General features: G+C 39.1%; 1 protein-coding gene and 3 long non-coding RNA genes across 4 annotated transcripts; 2 read left to right on the plus strand and 2 right to left on the minus strand.

Moving 5' to 3' along the window:
• On the minus strand, positions 4826–7291 carry LOC109719511 (ABC transporter F family member 4). The gene is given in 2 exon segments (XM_020246246.1): positions 4826–5734; positions 5737–7291. Coding segments are annotated over 2 exon segments (2121 nt in total). The 5' UTR covers positions 7181–7291; the 3' UTR covers positions 4826–5057.
• LOC109719800 lies at positions 10168–11343 on the plus strand. Its single transcript, XR_002218784.1, has 3 exons — positions 10168–10340; positions 10548–10706; positions 11296–11343. It is a non-coding gene; the product is annotated as an uncharacterized LOC109719800 (long non-coding RNA).
• Positions 15145–16104, plus strand: LOC109719170. Its single transcript, XR_002218642.1, has 2 exons — positions 15145–15522; positions 15741–16104. It is a non-coding gene; the product is annotated as an uncharacterized LOC109719170 (long non-coding RNA).
• On the minus strand, positions 19626–20111 carry LOC109719171. The gene is made up of 2 exons (XR_002218643.1): positions 19956–20111; positions 19626–19770 (listed from the first exon to the last, which is right to left on the minus strand). It is a non-coding gene; the product is annotated as an uncharacterized LOC109719171 (long non-coding RNA).

Genomic DNA, 20372 nt, shown 5'->3' on the forward strand with positions numbered 1-20372 from the left:
TGACATTGCTACACGCCTTGAAGCCTTTTTAATCTTTCTATTTCATACCTTTATCACTATCTGTTCCAACATCCTGCGTTGAGGCCTCAAACTTCACCAATTACAAACGAGTCGCAAACCAAAGAACCAGAACCAATGATAACATAAACCTGCCAAGAATGGAGTGAGGCTGGTATGTTTCTGAAAGCACGGAGCTCTTCATGCTTCCGAATCATTTTCTATATTGGGACTTTCGAATCGACGATCGGCTCGTTAGACTTGATCTAGAGTATTTGAAATACTTAGAAAATAAATTTTGTGATTTTTTGATATCATTTGCCTAGTGACCGAAGAAGCTCAAAATCAATAATTTTAATAGTCACGGTGAACCGCTTGCAGGTTTATCGGTCTAGAAATATTCAAACCACAAAAAATTTTGATAGAAAATTCTTTATATTATATAAAATAAGATTAATATTTTTTATCTAAAATTTTAATGTCATATCATCATATTTTGTAATATTTTTATTTTCAACCGTTAATTTTGAATCCTTTCGATTACTAGGCAAATGATATCAAAAAATTGTAAAACTTCAAATATTCCAGATCAAGTTTAATAAAGCCGATCGTCGATTTGAAAGTCCCAACATCAAAAATAATTTGAAAACATAAAGGACTCCGTATTTCCAAAAGCATATCAGCCTCACTCCCAAGAAAGGTTACATCAACGCGAGCAGTATGAGGGAACACACACTCAACTAGAGCCCCAGTTTCTTTCCAGATCTTAAGATTCAAAGGAGCCATTTATGTATGAACTACAGCTTGCAGCCTAACATATAGCAAGTTTGAAACAGTAGATACTACTAGTGACAAATGTTTGCCCAAATGAAGACAAGAGAGAAGCTACTAGTCATGTAATCAGTATTTCATAACCAGTGACAAAATGATTCAAGTCTTAGGCACACATAATTAGTATTTGCAAATCCGGTATTTCATCCGATCCAGGGCACATATTCGTGCTCAAAATAAGCCGATAAAGCAACCATCCTTCTGAAGTTTCTCTTTAATCTTTCCTGAAATATAGCAACTGGACACTAGATGAACAGTATCACCAAGTTAAATAGGATACACCCTGCGATAGCACGGCAATTCAGCGAAGTACATATAATGATCCACAAAACACAAATTTCAATACTACTCGATACCTTTATATAGCCTAGTTCCACTAGTCTCGGAACAGAACTGCTACAATACTGACACAAAAAGATTGCAACCCCCGTAATAAAGAACATCTAATCATGCCGAGGCTTCTGCTGCCATTAACTGCGCATAAAAGTAAAGTAAACTGCAAACATTTGCTTTGTTTTCATTTATTCTAGCCAACTTCATAACCAACTTCAAGAAGCTCGAAGTTTCTACAACCATCAAGGGTTCTATGGAAAGATTAAATATCATCACAACAAATAATAATCCTAATTATGTAGTTGACTCGTTTTCTTAGGAACTTAGGCCCTTGTGCGACATCATGAGATCCTTGTTAAGACAACAAAGATTCAAGAAGAGACAGGGTAAAGTCACAATTTAATGATTTAATATGCATCAGAATAGATTCAACAGTGTATATTCGCCCTTTTCCTTCAGTTTCCAGTTTCCAGCTTATATTTATGATGTAGCACAAATAAAACTCTGGTGTACAAAGATTAAAACCGAGTAAAAATAAGCCCATAATGTTCTGTTCTCTGGCTAACTTTTCTTTCAACAGAGAAAGCAAAACATCAATAGATAACAGAATAAATAAATTTTTTTTTTCAGTTTCATTTCTTTGAAGCTAAATAAAGGTTAAACTCTGAACTTTTCTACTTTGGACCACTAGCAAATTCATCTTTTCAATAACCTATAATCTAAATCTACTTTTACAACCTATAATCTAAATCTACTTTTACTCACCAAACTACATAATCACTCGAAAACACTTCCACAATTTCTTCGGAAGGATATAACAAGAAAGAAGAGATAAGGATTACCAGCACTATCTCTTATTCCCTTTGTGTACTGGCAGAAATGTATTCTCACATACTCCGGTTCATACTCCCATTCAACAGGATGAACTCTACATGCTGCAATTGGCCAAAAGCTAAGCAATCTTGGAATAAAGGAAAACAACTTACACCTAGAAACTGTATGATCACTCAAAAAGTAACAGAGAAGTGCTTTGAAGGTTCTATGAAATCTAGACGCAATCTGGGATGGCTTCTCAATTCAAATAATTGCTGATATACCAAGAAAATAACCTGAATAACAACATGTTGATGGTATTTTTTTGTACTTCGCAATAATTAGGTTCTTACTGATTGAAAGAAGTCATAACTAGTTAAGACCAGTCATAATCGATCGTCATAATCGATCATAATCAGCTAATCCAACAGAAAACAATCTAATTGGAACAAAGAAACCAAAATTCAAACCAAGCAGACCAAACTCGACCAAAATCACTGAAAGGTCACAGTTGAGTTTCATGACGAGTTTCAACTCAGTCATGGCCAAAATGATCTGATGTTTTGGTGCTGATCATTCAGGTAAACCTCCTAGCAGGTCCTGTCCCACCAATATAGATTATCTTTACGAAACATATAATTAAATAAGTTGCTGAAATTTACAGGCTTTAGAGAGGAAAAACGAAAAAACTGATTAAGCTAAAACTTAAGAGAAATCACTCAATCAATTGCATAAAATTCATCTTTCACCTAAGCAGATATTATAATAAAATCCTACTTTCACAGCCTAATGTTGGAAAATAATCTTAGTTCATGCATGTGATCTTTTGAAGTTAACGTTTTTCCTTCGGGAATGACAAAGAATGGAGAAATAAATGAAACTCTATATCTTATACCGCAATTGATTTACATTAAAGATATTCTGGTCAGTTCAAAGTCAGGCTTTGATTTTTAATTCTAATCATGGCTTACGATTTATGATATCAACAATTTCGGCAATTGAGACTGGTTTCGGCAATTTCAGAAGGAAAAAAAAAAGAACTAAAGCCATATGTGAAGTTGTTTGAGTCAGACTTCAACAGATACACTTGTTCCAATTGATATTCTAGCAAATTAAATATGTTTGCATTTTTATTGGACTGCGACATGACGATGAATTACATAATAATAATAATATTTTGACAGTTTATTATCGTGAAGTAATGGCATATCAATCTTGAAACTGAAAATTAGAAATTAAAAGCTGAAAATTATTAGTAGAGGGTTGTTGGGTGATCATGTAGGGGGTCGTCGGTTAATCATGTAGGTCACTCAAAGAAAGTGGTAAATAGCCACTACTGTTAACAAATGTAAATTTGTCCTGCTGTTCAAGTTCAGATTGCTAAAATGTATATTAACTTACCTGAACTATACTATATTTTGAATGTATACCTGAGTGTTAAAAGTTCTGCTTTTATTACCATATCTTGTATTTCTTTTAATTTCAGAAAATTCCTCAGGAACTTTCGTCATATTTCTTTTAGAATTTACTTGTTTATGTCAAAAGAAGTAAAGAACTACAGAATATTTTATCAAATAACAATATATTTAATTAGATTGAAAAACATTCCGTCAAAAAAGTTAAATATACCATTGCTTTCTAGGCGCATGCTTAAATATAAGATAATGTGGTGTTAGGTTGTAAAATAAAAATTTTCAATGTTCAGCATCTCAAAATATGCACCAGTTTAGATTAAGTGTTAGAACTAAAAATTTTGCTAAGGGAAGTTCAACTATGTAATTTGGTTAAGGTACTTAATGGAAAGGGGTCTCAAGTGTTGAAAAGAATTATCAGCGTCTAAAGAGTGTATCTTCTATGTCAAATAAACATCAAGGGAAGTGAAAGCAGTTAACCAAAACAACAAAGTAGATCTGCAAAAACCAATCTAACGCAATGTTATCTAGAACGGGATACGTTGTGGTACACACTATGTGGATGCAGTACACTAGTTTCTTAGAAATGTGGTACGAGGGGGGGTGGGACTAGTCGGATCGTTACTTTGGAACAGGGTTCGCTCCAGAACAGCTATATGAGTCAAAAACATAAAAAAAATCAATTATTTACCTTCTGTTACTATATAGTTTTTTTCCTTCATTAAGGTCGGGTTAGAAATTCTCTCTCCTAATCAAAACCGGCTCGCCCTTTTTCGTAGGGTATGGTTCTTTGGAACAAGGAAGCTATTACTTGAGGCTAAGAAATATATTTCTTCAGCCCAAGATTTAGTTAATTGAGTTTCAACCATTCTGAACTTAAACCACCTAGCTCGTAAGTTCCGACTGAAACAGACCATAACAAGAGATTGAAACCGCCGAATGGATGCCGGCAAAATGTGGGAATTGTTGAGATTGATTGAAATAGCCAAAGCTACTCAACAGCCCAAAATTTAGATCCAAATTTGTCAAGACTAAGAGCACAAAAATAATGTAACGATACAACTAACATTGGCGAAATGTTCTTACAGTATGTTTGGCATAGCGAATCACTGGCAAAAGTGTTGAAAAGAGAAGTCCTAATGAAAAATATAATGGATGCCTTTGGTACAATTCCTACGAATATTTGCCGCAACTTCTTGTCAAATCTTATTGGCTGTTTGGCTGATATGAAAATTGATAAATCAAAGACAATATATATCTCTGACCAGATTTGGTGGAAAATAAATGCTATTATGTGCAAAAAACAATCATATACAAATAATCCAACCACGCCTATGAATGATGCAACATCAGAAGAAGATTTTTCAAGAGCATCAAACAAAAACAAAATAATCTACGATCGGAACATCCTATCAAGCACAAGTTATTCTACAACTAAATAAACTGGCAAACAAAGCGTCACACATATAGATTACTTAAAAGTTTTAATCTCCAAATACACATTTATCATGCTGGCATCTAACCATTCAAAGTTGCCGTTAACTTATATGCTGTGGACTCAAATAATATCAATCCCCCAAGAAGTATAGAGACAAAAATGATAGAAAAACTGCAGAGCTTGAACCAACTTATTGTATAAGAAACCAACAGATAACTCACTGTAAGATCACATCACTCTTCGACTTCAGCCTTTATTTCTCTCAGAAGGTCATCCTTGTAGTCCTGGAAAGAGCCCGGATATTTACGCACCGTCCCATCTTCGACGACCCATATCTCGCTCTTCTCCTCATTCTCGCAGACACGCGATATCAACCGCGAATCATGGCTCACCAGCACAACCCCACCTGTGAACTCTTCCAGGGCTTCCGCCAGCGCGTCAATGCTCTGCATGTCCAAGTGATTCGTGGGCTCGTCCAGCAGGAGTATGTGAGGCTTGGACATCGATATGGACGTGAATACGACCCTGGCCTTCTGACCGCCGGATAGTTTTGCGATAGGGGTGAGGTGGTTATGGCTGGGCAGACCGAACTTGCCGAGCTTCGCGCGTACGGCCTCGGTCTTGCTGATCCCCTCCTGGTCCGGGTGAAGGCGCAGAAGGTACTGAACCGGGTTCTCCTCCATCGTCAGTAAATCCACGAAATGCTGCGAGTACCGCCCGATCCTCAGCTTCTGGCTCCGCCGCACCTCTCCCTCGGCGGGCACCAAGTCCCCCGCGAGCAGGTTAAGAAGAGTAGACTTTCCGGCGCCGTTGGGCCCCACGATCGCGACCCTCGTCCCCATATCGATCCCCACATCGACGTTCGAGAGTCTGAAGTCCTCGCGGCTCGGGTAGCTGAAGCTAACTTCAATGGGGTGAGCTCGGTGGGCTCGGGGAAGTGGAACTCGACGCTGTAGTCCCTCCACTTCTTGGGGACCTCCGGCGGGGGCGCGTCGTCGTCGTCGGCGGCGGCGGCCCTCCCCTTCCCCTTGGTCTTGGCGGCGTCCCTGGCGGCCTTGGAGAGAGCCTGCCCCTTGACCTTGTCCTGCTGGGCCTTGCTCCCGCTCTTCTTGGCGGCCCGCATCTGCTTGTCGCCGCTCTCGAAGTCGTCGAAGTTGCCGCGGTAGACGTGGAGCTTGAGGTCGTGGAGGTGGATGATCTCGTTGCAGACGGCGTTGAGGAAGTCGCGGTCGTGCGAGACGACGACCAGCGTCTTCTTCCACTGGCACAGGTACTCCTCGAGCCACAGCACGGCGCGGAGGTCGAGGTGGTTGGTGGGCTCGTCCAGCAGGAGCAGCGTCGGCTGCATGAACAGCGCGCGCGCCAGCGAGATGCGCATCCGCCACCCCCCGCTGAACGACCGCGTCGCCCGCCGCTGCATCTCCTTCGTGAACCCCAGCCCCGCCAGGATCTTCGACGCCCGCGCCTCCGCCGCGTCCGACCCCAGCAGCTGCAGCCGCTCGTAGATCTCCGCCAGCCGCTCGCCGCTGTCGTCGTCCTCGTCCTCGTCGTCCTCGTCCTCGTCGTCCCCCCTGCTGCTGGTGTTCTTGTCGTCGGAGAGGGCGGCGGCCTCCTGGCGGAGGCGGACGAGCACCAGATCGGCGGAGACGACGGCGTCGAGGGCGGGGCGGTCGTCGGCGGCGACCTCCTGCTCGACGAGGAGGACGTCGATGTTGCGGGGGACGGGGATCTTGCGCCAGGCGAGGAGCTTGAGCAGGGTGGACTTGCCCTTGCCGTTGGGGCCGACGAGCCCGTAGCGCCGGCCGTGGGAGATGCGGACGGACGCGTTCTTCAGGAGCTCCTTGCCGCGCGCCGACACCGAGAAGTTCTCCACCACCACGTCGCGGACGTTGGCGGACGCGGCGTCGAACTCGCCGCCGCCGACGGAGAAGGCGTCGCGGTCGTCGCGGAGGGCCTCGTGGCGGGCGGCCTCGGCGGCGTGCGCGGCCACGAGGTCGCGCTTCTCGCGCTTCCGGATCTCCTTGCCGGACGGCGCGACGGAGCCGAGGTCGGGGCGGGGGAGATCGCGGGGGCGGTGGGTTTCGGGTTCGGGGCGATCGCCGCCGCCGCCGTCGTCGTCGTCGTCGTCGTCGGAGGGGGGGAGGTCGAGGCCGTCGATGTAGGAGGAGGGTTTCGATGGCTTGGGCTTGGATTTCTTGGAGGCCGTGGCGGAAGAGGAGGAGGAGGAGGAGGAGGGCTTGGGCTTGTCCATGGCGGCGAGCATGGCGGAGACGGAGAGCTTCTCCTTCTTGGGAGGAGCGCCGGCGGCGGCGGAGGAGGAGGAGGATTTGGTGGAGCGGTCGTCCTTGCGGCCCATGGCGGTGGCGGTGGCGGAGGCGATGCTGTTACTAGTCTGTCTGGAAAGAGAAGAAAGAGGGGAAAAAAAAGAAGAGGAGATCGAGTTGCGGGTAAGAAAAGAACTACACCGGTTTCGGGTTATAATATATTATATATTCATCAGACCTGGGCTAGGCGTCTTCTAGGGCGGCTCGGGCTGTTCTATATTTGGATTAGGAATCCTATAATAGGGTTTGGACTCAACCAGACTACTACACTGCCGATATTATCCACTCATTAAAAAAAAAAAGGAAAAAAAAAAAAAGAAAAAGAACCGATCGTCACTAGAGCAAATGACAAATGACTTGATAATTGATATCCGAGACCCAAATTCGAATTCTAGTTGATTCACATTTCCAGCTAAATTTATTTCTAAATGATATAAACGAAACGGATAGCATGCTACCTATCTCTCTCTCTCAAAAAAAAAAAAAGGGAAAAAAAGAGGGGCAAACTTTAAATGCCACTCATATGGTTTGGCATTTTTTTCTTTAATACTATATGGTTTAAAGTGTATTAATTTATTACTATGTGGTTTTATTTTTCTTTTTTCGTCAACTCTTTCGTTAACATTTCGTTAAATTATATATCAAAAATTTCAGATACTCTACCTAGGTTTATCGAATATTCACTTTAGTAACTTTTTAGTTTTAACTTTATTACTCATTTAACGAAAAAATTAGTAGAAGGGATAATAAAAAGAGAAAAAGAAAACCACAGAATACTAAATCGATATATTTTAAACTATAGAGTACCAAAGTGAAAAAGTGTAAAATCATAGGGAGGGTATTTGAAGTTTTCCCAATAAACAAAATTGGAACATTACTTTCTAAATTTTAGCAATTTTTTTATTTCAATTTTTTTTCTATTAATTTTCTAAGATTTATATTTTATTATAGTTCAATTCCAAATGTCTAATTATTTCTTGATTTTGTCCTAATAGACATGTTTGGGCTTGACACAATTGTTGCATATATAGAAAAAAAATAAAAGGACAAGAATAAAAGAGGGGAACCACATAACGGTTAGGAACAAATGGTGCAATTACCTCGAAGGCTCTCTTTGGATGTCGAAATCGATATCCGATGATAACTTGTTCTGTATATTTATGATATGATTGGAAGTTGGTCAATTTTTGTTCTTTGAAAAATTGTAGCATTAATAATTTGGTAGGATAGCATACTTTATTTTGTAGATGAGTTATTTTATTCTGAAAATGACTTGAAGGTCGAATGTGGTATTCATTCTAAACATTCGATCACACTCTTGTCTACCAAATACTATATACTTCTTAAGTAAATCAAAACAATGTATCAAATTAGATGTTTATGTATCCAAATAGGATCTAAGTGTTAATAGTCTGATAGCCCAAATAATTTATATCAATAGATATATTAAATCGTGAGTTTTACTGTGGCTAGTGTCAACGGGTCGGATTTGGAGCGGATTTTCAAAAATCCGAACCCAAACCCGATTCCAAACCCGAGACCCGAACCCGAACCCGAACCCGACGGATTTTAAAAATCCATATCCAAACTCGAACCCAACCAAAAGTCCGAAACCCGAACCTGAACCCGAATCCGAAAATTTGAACCCGAAACAATTATTTCTTTTTTCAATATTTCAAAATATATTATATTAAATCTAAATTTTTAAAATACAAATTCAAATATAACATCAAATATATATATATATATATATATATATATAATACAAAATAAATTCGGGTTCGGGTTCGGATCGGGTACAGTCAAAATCTATATCCGAATCCATATCCGTCGGGTTTTTATTTTTGATATCCATATCCGAATCCATATCCATATCCATCGGATATATCCGTTTCATTCGGGTTCGGATTCGGATAAAATTTCGGGTATCTATACCCATTGACATCCCTAACTGTGGCTTACGTGTCGTCCGCCCCGTCTTTTCCGTTCCCTCTCGCGCACCTTTGATCCCCACCCTTTCTCCCACCTGCGATTCCGAAGCCTCCTCGCGTTCGGCGGGGGGCTTCGGTGGGGCCCACTAAATTTTGTTTTTCCAGGGCGGGCGGGCATAGCGGGCAGGCAGAGCGGCGGGCACGGGCACGGGTCACGCGCACGTGGCACCACGGGTGGGCGCGCGAGGGGCGCGAGCGGACAGTGCTTCTCTCTCGCCTACTGCGGCTTAGATCTGGCAGCATCTTGCGAGTACAACTTCGTATCCGCTTTCGTACGCGGAGGGCCGCGCTCCCCCCCGCAGCTCCCACAAACCCTGAGCCTTTGTCGCCCTGCTACAGTATGCCTCCTTCCACCCCTCCCCAACCCCGCCGTCGCCGAAACTTCCTCACCCAATTGGATGGCTTGCTCTCTGTCCAATTTTTTCTAGAACTAGCGCCGTGTGGGTTGTAATGTACCGGATTTTTAATATAAAATTAAATGTAAATAAAAATAGTGTAAGATACTATTTTTATTGGACTTAAAAAAGTAAATATAAGTCAAAAATGACTTGTGCTGAAATTGGAATGAAAACAGAAGATTTAGAATTTTCTGTAAGAAACGGACTAATCTTTTAGCAAAAAATTTACAGCGTCAGAAAATTATGAAAATTTGAAAATATGTCAGAATTATTTTTCTGATGCTAGATTTAAAGTTTCATGTTATTCCGACACCCAAAAAGTGAAAAATAAAATCTGACTGCTATCTGCTAGAGATTCTAGTTTGTAGACTTTTCGATGATCAAAAGTGGTTCAAAACTGAAAAGTTAAGATCACGTTCTTCTAATTGATTTTAACCGAGTCTTACTGTCAAATTTGAGCGCAAACGAACATTTAGAAGGGCTCTAGCGAAAAGTAACAGATCTGAACTGGACGAAATTGTAAGTTGCAATGGTTGGGGGGCCTATGTGTGTAACAATTGCTTCTCTCCCCTTTGTTCTGGTCCAACCCGAGAGAGAGAGAAAGGAGAGTCTTCTCTTTTCTCTCTTTCTCTCTTTCCCTCTAGCTCACATCTCTCTCTCTCTCTCTCTCTCTCTCTCTTGTAATCTCTCCACCAAAGAGAAGAAGTTGGAGGAGAAATTAGAGATTTAGCTTGGAAATAGCTTGGAGAGGAAGCTTGGAGCTCTCTAATGGTGGATTTAGCTTGGAGAGCTATGTAGTCAAGGTGAGGTTTGTGGATTTGAGTTAGGGTTTGTATTAAATACTTTACAAAGTGTATTTGGGGTTCCTAGATAATTATAAACAAAATTGAGTAAAGGTTTATTATAGATTTTAGTGTTCTTGAGAATTCATGAAATCTGGGTCTAGGATTTAGAGCTTTTGTTCCTAAGGGATGTGGAACTAAATTGACCTTGTAAAACCTTAATTGAAGGATAATTCGACACGGAGGATAACTTCGTTTTGGATTACAACGAGGTTACGGCGTCCGATTGAGAGATTTGCATAATTGTGTTCGTTAGGCTTGGGTCGAGACGAATCGGCATTGTAAATCAAATTGCTTGGAAATTCTAGCAATTGCTAATGAGACGAGGTAGGTGGTGCTATCTGGAACGGTTAGATTTCTTCCTGTGTCTAATTCCCTTTTGTTGAGCATATATACATGTATTATTTGTGCATGGTAAGGTTCAAGTATTTCTTGTTATAGGAACTTGCATGCTTCCTATGATGTATATATAAATTATTGTGATGCTAACTTGGAACTTAGGATGCATGAAATCAGTGACACATGAACCCTAGTGACATGTTGAACTAGTAGAGAAAAAACTAGTGGATTGGACATAGAAAACATTGTGGACATTGAAAAAAATAATATATTGGTTGTCATTATGATATTGAATGTGAACCTTGTGATAAAACATGGATTGTGCATAATGTGTTATGCATGATAGAGATATGGCATGAATTGAGAAAGCCTCAAGTATGAATAAGAAATTGGGTCATTGCATTGTGGCATGATATTGAGTTACCATATCATTATGAAGCATTGCATGTTAGGATTTCCATATATTGTGGCCCAATTAATCATATTTACTTTAGGATTTGCTATAGATAAAGGTCAATCCTAACAGATTTAGAACTACTTGATATGGTATATTTTATCCCTATCCCATCTATTTCAGATTTAAATAGAATCCTAATCAGACTTTGATGGGAAGTCGATCTGGACTTTATATAAAGGGGTATTGGTCCTGCCACCTTCTCATACGCATTCTGGTGAAGAATTACCATCGGTTCCACACCATACGGCAGAGTGCCTGAGATAGGAGGAGAAACCAAATCACCCAAGTTCGGTTCGTGACTTTCAGATCATAGCCGGACTTCACGCTTCCGCAAATTGATCAAGAATTTCTTCTCTATGGCACTCTGTGAGTTATCTTATAATTTTGTTTTGATCCTGAATTTTGGTATGTATTTATTTTCGGTTTTGTTTTACATACCTATAAAGTCTATCAATTGCATAGTTGCTTGTGTTCACGTTGTGTGGTGTTTGTATATTCCATTGATGCACACTACACGAGTTGGGTAAATTCTCGAGTGTATGTGGAAAAAATTGGGTCAATGTATTTGTAGCGTGGCATCTAGTACTATGATGTTATTGAGCATGTGAGGGATTGAAATAGATCCTCTGGACCATGCTAGGGATTGGTAAATCCTTTGTTGTTGTTACTACTAGTTCGTAGGGTATCCTCAAGTTTAGAGGATTAGATCATGCTCACATTACGTCTATCGGCTTGGCGGTGGTCGCTCCACCCAAGCAGTGATCTCCGGAGTTTTTCACAGGTAGGTTAACGTAGCTACCCAGCAGACAGTCCCCAATGGGTCGTAGCGGTGCTCCTCATTTGTGGGATTGGATTGTGAGTCGGGGCTCAACCTTCGGGTTAGCCGGTATGATTGGGTCAAAGAGAAAAGAGATAGGTTGATTAATCATATTGTATCCTGTGCTAGTTTGCATTGTTGCATCTTATGTAGAGAGTGAGAATAGTGAGATCACAGCTTGAGTGATGGGTCGATCATGATATCCCCGTGAGTAGCCTATAGTGGGTGATGGAGCGCTAGCTAGTCTCCACGCACGAGGCTGAGTGGGGTGAGTTGGGCTGGTCTTGTGAGAAGCCCCAATTGGGTCAAGATTGAATTGGGTCAAGAGTGTGTGAGGGACACTGTTGAACATATTGGACCATGACATTCATTTCTTATTGTAAGGCATAGTAGTTGACATTGTTGCATGTTGTATGTTTAGTAGTGGTAGACTACATGTTCAGTTACTTATATATTGCATTGCTATCTCCTTTCGTATTACTATGCCTTACTAGACCTAGTAGGAAAGTCGGTGAGGCCAGCGGCTGAACCCACTGGGAACTTCTTTTAGTTCTCACCCCCTGTTGTTGCAGAGCCACCATTCGCAGAGTGGCACCGGATCGAGGCGTAGGCGTTGTGCCCTAGATAGCAGGGTCACCCAGTTTAGGTCGCCCTATGTACAAGCAAAAGAATGTAAAAGTTTATTGGAAATGTAATTTGGAATGTAATTGTGTTTTGGAGAAATCATTCTTGTATCAATGTAAAGTGAGAAAATGCATGTAAAAATGTGATTGTACCAATGTTGTAATAGTTAGGCTTACATTCTCGCTCTTGTGATATGCCCTCGCGCAAAACTGTATTGTATTATTTTTTCTATGTGAAATTCAATGTACTTGTTTTGTTGAGCCTTGGACGGACAGGGAAGGCTCTGTCCATTCAACGATCTGTGTGCGCTTCCGGACCGACCAAATAGGCGGTCCCGGGGCGTGACATGGGTTCTACGCCGTGTTGGTCTTACGCCATGTGGGTGCTATCAAAGCCTACAAGGATTCCTTTTTGTCATGGCAAAGACAGTGGCAATGTCATAGCCGTTGGCTCCGATGACTCCAACGATTTTTCCAGTGCATTGATGCCGCATTCATAGCCGATGGCTATTTTACCCACATTTTCAAGCCTATTCCTCTCTTGCTCTTCCCCTAATCTCTCTCTCTCTCTATCTCTCTCTACTGGGTGGAGCAAGGGGAGCTCCAAGAATTGTTCATTTTGCTGCACCCCTCATATGTTTGATGAAATGCCTACTAGAGTTTTTTCTCTGATTCTCTCCCCACTATCAAATTTTTTTGATTTTGTTATGCTTGCTCTTGCAATCTATTGCTTAATTGAAATTTTATGTTTTGTATGATTCTTATATATTCTTTCTTATTGCTTACTTTATCCAAAAAAAAAGTCAAGAACTTTTATTTGAAAAATAATTCTGATAATAGGCGATGATGATGAGTTGAAACATCACAATGTATTTGGAAGTTCGATGCTTGATTATAGGTTTCATACATTGATTATGAAGTTTCATAAGGTCTCTATCTTCTTCTTTAAGTATTTTTCGAATTCATATTAGAAGGTTTGGACAGCGAGGCAGTATGGATGGCCACATGGCAACCACTGCAGCTTTCAATCCTTTGCAAAAGTTTGATTTGCACTTGAAGAGAAGAGTAGAAACTATTTTAGTATGTAAATTAATGTTGAATCTAAGCCTTCTTTTCCACGTTGCCTTCTAAATTTTTTTTCGAATGTTATTTCATATTCTCTAGATTTATTCTATTTTATATAGTTTAGTTTTTTGAGTAGTGATGGTTTCTATTTTTTTTGGGAACTGCCAAATTTCTACTTTATTTTTGTCGGGAAAATTTTTTTGATATCCGCTAGTTTACTTTACCTTGCTCTTATTTTCACATAGTTTAATATTGATGGTTTCGGTAATTAATTAGCCATAGAAGCACTATAGACGGCCTACTTAGCGGGCAACCGATGGCTCTCATTTGTGCCCTTACGCAGATTTTTTTTTTTTTTACCTGGGCTCTGAATTCTTCATGGAGTCCTGAAATAACCAGCTGAATCCTGAATTGCCTAACAGAATTCTACTTCATTTTTGTCGAAATTTTTTTTTTGATATCCGCTGCTTTACTTTAACTTGGGCTTATTTTCACATAGTTTAATATTGATGGTTTCAATAATTAATTGGCCATGAAAGTAGAATGGATGGCTTGCTTAGCGGGCAATCGGTGGGTCTCATTTGTGTTCTTATGTAGCTCTGTTTTTTTTTCCCCTTGATCTTGATTCTGAATTCTTCATGGAACCATGAATCGGCCAGCTGAGTTATGAATTCCCTAACTGAATTCTACATTACCTACCTAGAATCTATATTACCTAGCTGAATGTTGAGTTGCCTGGATGAATTCTGGGGGAATTCTGATCTGAATTGCATTAAGATACTTGATGGGCATAGAATGTTACTTAATTGTGTAGGTGAGTTCTAAATTCTTCATGGAATGCGGAATTGTCTACCTGAATTGGAACATATGAAAGTTTAGAATTCCGAATTCTGATTTGAATTGCATCAGGTTGTTTCATACATATAAAAAAGTTAAAATGAGAAAAATATGTATATATTGTTGTCTTCTTAATATTTAAAACAATATTCTTTTTACACATTCGTTGAGAAGTAAAAAATAGTTATGCTTATTGACTGAAATTACACCTTTTGTAAAAGTGAAAGCTTTAAACTGCATCTTTTGTAAAAGTGAAAGCTCTCGAGAATCCAATTGGTACTTGGCTATTGATTGTTCATATTTTAGGGTCTAATTTATTGTAAGGATGGTTTTTATGGTAGCTTAGAGACGGACGTATAAGCTTAATTGTTTACTGGGAAGTTTGTAAGATATTTTATGAACTAAATTCTTCGAAGTTGATTACTGGTGGCTTAGGATTTGCTGTTGTGCAAGGACTTTAGATGTTGCCTCAACATTTTATATAGATTTAGGATGCATATGCAGAATTCAGGGCTCAACATTCAGGATTCACAATGTGAATTCATATAAAAGGTTCTTTATAAAACGTTGCTTACTTAGAACTTAGAAACCCTTTTTTTTTTTTTTTTTTGGTTTACTCTTCCTATTATGGATATTTACTTTGTTGGAGTTTATTTTCTCAAGAGTTGCTCCAGTATTTTCTAAATTTTTTTGTCATCTAATAAATTTTCGCTGCAATTTTGTCGAGGGAAAAAACTGATGTCCACCTTGCTCTGATTTGTGCATTCTTTACTTACAACTTTTAATTTACCTTATTATTGTCTCATTTGTTTGGTTGATCCTCTGGTTGGTGTGAATTATGTGGGAGATTCATGTGACCACCACCTCCATGGGCTCGCTCGGTACAACATACGATGACAGGTAGTACTTCGGCGGTGCCAGCAACCACGAGTGTGACAACGACCATGGAAGAGAAGATTGGAAAACCAAGAAGGAGAATGTAACACTCCAATAGTCACACATCGGGTAGGAAACTAAATCTCATTAGAATATATGAGGCCTACACGTTAGTAATAATAACTAGGCTTATGCATTTTGGACCAGTGGTTTGGGCCCAACGAGTTATTATTGCTTGCGGGTCGGGTCGTTACATTTTCCCTCTCTCTTACCTTTACTTATCGTACCTGCGCTCTAAAGACCTCTCCTTTCTCTCGCTTTCTCTTTCTATTGCATCTCCCCGCCAGAACCCTACCCTTGCCTAGGGTTTTCGATATGCATTGTACGTCTTGATCTACTCCCAATCGAGGCATTAAATACTATCATGGAAATGTCATCTTCAGCATCTTTGGGATTACTCTATTGCCGGTTGTTGCGAGCCGAAAATCCAGACCATTGACCCAATCAGTATTTTCCTTTGGGAAGCGAGTCGAGAGGTGGGCCGACTCTTGATGATAACCCTCGAATGCGCCCAAGACTAATCAAGCGATCGACTGAGGAGGGATATACTCAGCCGAGTTCGAACACTCATTGTATTAATGACTTGGCTGAATGAGCCAAGTGACTTATCTTTATTTCAGAAAAAGAGTTGAAATACAGAGGTTGTTATAGAGATGAGTCCTACTGCTAACTTGTCCTACCAAGCCTTTAACTAACAAAAATAACTACTATAGCAAAGTAGAAAATAAAGAAATTGAAATTGCAGTGGTCTCTTGTATGTGAAAAAAGACCCCTTGCACAGGCGTGTTCTGTTTATTTATAATCCTGCTTGCCGTAATTTAGTTAATCCTTCTCGTGGGAGTATTAAACCAAACATAGTAACGCTATAAACACTGCAATCCAGTATTACATTACTGTATTAAATTAAACGCACTAATACAGTATCAGTAGTAACCTCATTTAGAAATCTAAGATATTTGGATATATCGAAATACTCTGTAATATAACATAACTCGAACCAAACACGCCCTTAACAGAATTGTATTGATGCAAATCCAATCGCAACCCAATCAATTTCAATCAAACAATGTTAAGTAAATAGAAATTAAATCTAACTCAAACTCAATTTGAATCTAACTTAAATCCAAGCCTATACTAAATATAAATGCATGTGAAACCCCAATTCCAGTCTAATCAAATCAAATACTAAAAGTCGTATTTTTTTTTTTTTTGCCAGAAATTATTTTTTACTGAAATTTTTTTTTCATAATTTTACATGAAATCAAATAACCCATAAGCCAGCACGACACGAGTGCTAGTTTATCGAGATAAATTATTCTTTACAAAATCAATTTAGAAAACTAGTCACACAATTTTATAAAATATTCCAAAAAATTACTTTTTTGTCAGACTCGGTCAAATAATTTATAGCTTTTAACTAAAAATAATTCTACAAATCAAAATTATCTTAACAGAAATTAATTTTTCAAAAGGTAGGCTAAACAGGCCCTTAACTATATATTTTGATGATAGATAAATTTATGGACACATAAAAAGGACTTTTTTTTTATAAAACAAATAAACAATCCTCTAAAATTTTGGTATTTACGAAATAATCCTGCCAAAATTATATTTAAAAAACCAACTCTCTTTTTGCCATGTAAGATGTACATTGGGATTTTCACTTAAAAACGGTGAACAATTTACTGTCTTCATAAAATTTCTCACAAAAACGGTGAATCATTCACCGTTTTTTATTTATTTACTGTTTATTTCTATATTCAATATTTCAATGTTAACAATCTGAAAATTCTAATAATCTATCTATACAATCTTAACAATAAAAAAATTCTAATAATCTATCAATATAATCCTAATAATCAAACATAATATATAATCTTAACAATTTGAAAATCCTAATAATCTTTCCATATAATCCTAGTAATAAAAAAAGTCCTAATAATTTATCCATATAATCCTAATAATCAAACGAATATAATCCTAACAATCAAACGAATATTCTAATAATTCATATATAATTCTAACAACCTCACTTTTTTTATTTTCCGTATAATCTATATATAATTTTAACAATCTCATTTTTTTCTCTTTCTCATATTATATTATATAATCCTCAATAAAAAATTATGAAGAAGGCGGTGAATCGTTAACATTCTTAATGAATACGGTGAACGATACATCACTTTTAAAAAACCTTGGATTCTTTCAGAATACGGTAAACAATTCACCGTATTTCGGAAAAAAAAATCTGACGTGGCTCCTACATGGCGAAAAGAGGATTAGTTTGCCAAATATATAATTTGATAGGGTTATTTCGTAAATTATAAAATTTTAGAGGATTATTTTATAAAAAAAATCCCATAAAAATATAGAATTCAACACCCCAACCAATGCACTAATCCTACATTAGTGCTAAAGCACACTAACATACCGGTCAAATTAAATTTCTAACATTGGGAGGATTAATTTGCAATTTAGCTCGAAATCTCTGCGCATCTCCGTAGATTGAGTGATTTGGACGGCCGAGATTCGTCTCTGGGCGCACGATCGTCATCAAAGGGTGAGCCGAAGCTCTGATCTTCGTGCGCCTCGGTTTCCGCCCCCCGTTCTCCATTTATTTACCAAATTGCCATTCCCAACACGCTTTAATAATTAAAGTGCCACGTCATCGCAAAATGCCTAATTAAAAAAATTTTAAAAAAATCCGTATTTACGTTCGAGAAATTTTCGATCGTGCCACCGCTTTAAAACTTGTGCGGTACAGTAGGATAGAAACTATTGCATGCGCTTGGTGCATCGTGCACCGTACTTTAAAAATCCAATTATGGACTATTTTGATTTAACTATTTAATCTTTTAAAAATTTTGATTTCACAACTCAACCTTTTAATTTTTTTGATTTAAATAATTTGATGGCCGTTCGAAAATAAAATTAAGCTAATTTCTTAATTTAATAAATTTATAGTTACGTTGTATGGATAAACTGCGGTTTCAATTTTTTAAATTAAAGAGTTACTAATTGGCTTAAATCAAATAAATTAAAAAATTGGTAGAAAAATTAAAATTTTCGAAGATTAAATACTCAAATTTAAATGGGTGATAATTGAGATAAATTTTATGCATTTTTACCTATATATTAAAGAGGATTGATATTGCTAAACCAAGTTTTATATGGGGTAACACATTCATTAATTGTATCTAATCATAATTTAAACATTTTTACTCTATCAATAATACAATTATTTTGATAATATTAATTTTTATAGTAAAAAATATAAATGTAGACACTTATTTCTTTTGGCCAATTTGCATAAAAAATCCACTAATTTTGGGATTTTGCAAAAGTGGGGCCACCTTTTTCGTTTTTGCAGATTATGTCCTATTTTTCAGCAAACTGACCAAAATACCCTTGTACCTTTTTCTCTCTCCTCTTTTTTTTTCTCTCGTTCTTTTTTTTCTTTCTCTTCCCAGAGAGTGGCAGAGGCTGAAATGCCACCCCTGCCCCGGCGACGTCGCCCTCGCTCGCTCCGGCGACGTCGTCGACAACGAGCCCGCCTCCCCTGCCTTGGCCCGAATCCTCCGACCCTGCTGAGGCCGCGCCGCCACCCTCTTCTCCACTAGGACACGGCAACGTTGAGACGCAGGCTCTTCTTCTCCACCATGCGTCGAAATGCCGAGACGTTGTCGGAGGCGGCGAGATCACCCTGACGACGTCGTGGTGGTTGCGATAGAAAGCAAGGGAGGGAGAGGTGGTGACAAAAAAAAATTATAGAAAAAAATAAGAATAACAAAAATAAAAATAAAAAAAAATTTCTTACAGAAAAGATTAAAAAATATAGGGGAAGGAAGAAGATGATGAGAATTACACTCTTAGAATAAAATTACACTGTTTTAAAAAAAATTTGCACTGTTTTAATAAAAATTGCACTATTTGATATAAAAATTATATTTTTTTCTTCCTCTTCTTCTTTTTCTTCTTCTCTTTCTCCTTTTTTATTTCTTTCGACGAGAACGTCCTTCTTCTTCTTCTTCTCTTTCTCCTTTTTTTTTTCTTCTTTTTTTTATCACATTTTAAAAAGATTTACCACGTTGGAACCGGATTTCTCACATTTTAGATAAAGTNCTTTTTTTTTTTTTTTTTCCTCTTTCTCTTCTTCTTTCTGCAGGAGCAGCTTTCTTCTTCTTCTTCTTCTTCTTCTTCTTCTTCCTGCAGGAGCACCACCCACCCGCCGGCTCTGGAGGCGTCGGTGGTGGCGGATTGGCCGGAGTGGGTGCGGCGGCTGGGGAAGGCAGTGGCACCCGCCGCGCGCATCTCGCCCTAGAACGCCGATAGCGAGGAGCGCCCCGCGACGTCGTCGGAGGCGTCGTTAATTAAGAAAAAACAAAAAAAAAAAGAAATGGTAGAGATCTAATTTCAATAGCAAATAATCAGATCAAAATAATATAATTAGTAAGGAGGAGTCGTTAATTAAGAAGAAGAAAGAAAGAGAGTTAATTAATTACCGACGAGGCGAGGTGCATGTGGCGGAGGCGATTAATGATGGTGAGCTCGGCGCGCGCGCCACTGCCCTCCCAAGCCACCGCACCCACTCCAACCGATCCGCCACCGCCGCCACCTTCTCCTCCCCCACCCCCACCATCGCCAACACCCCCATCGCCTCTGCCTTTGCCTCCAGAGCCGGCGGGTGGGTGCTGCTCCTGCAGGAAGAAGAAGAAGAAGAAGAAGAAAAAGAAAAGGAGGGAAAAAAAAAAAAACCTGCTCCTGCAGGAAGAAGAAGAAGAAGAAAAAGAAGAAGAAGAAGAGGAGAAAGAGGAAAAAAAAAGAAAAGAAAAGAAAGCTGCTCCTGCAGGAAGAGGAAGAAGAAAAAGAGAAAGAGAAAAAAAAAGAAGAAGAAAGAAATAGTGTAAATTTTTTTTAAA

Source organism: Ananas comosus, linkage group 13, assembly GCF_001540865.1.
Source record: "Ananas comosus cultivar F153 linkage group 13, ASM154086v1, whole genome shotgun sequence".
NCBI lineage: Eukaryota > Viridiplantae > Streptophyta > Magnoliopsida > Poales > Bromeliaceae > Ananas > Ananas comosus.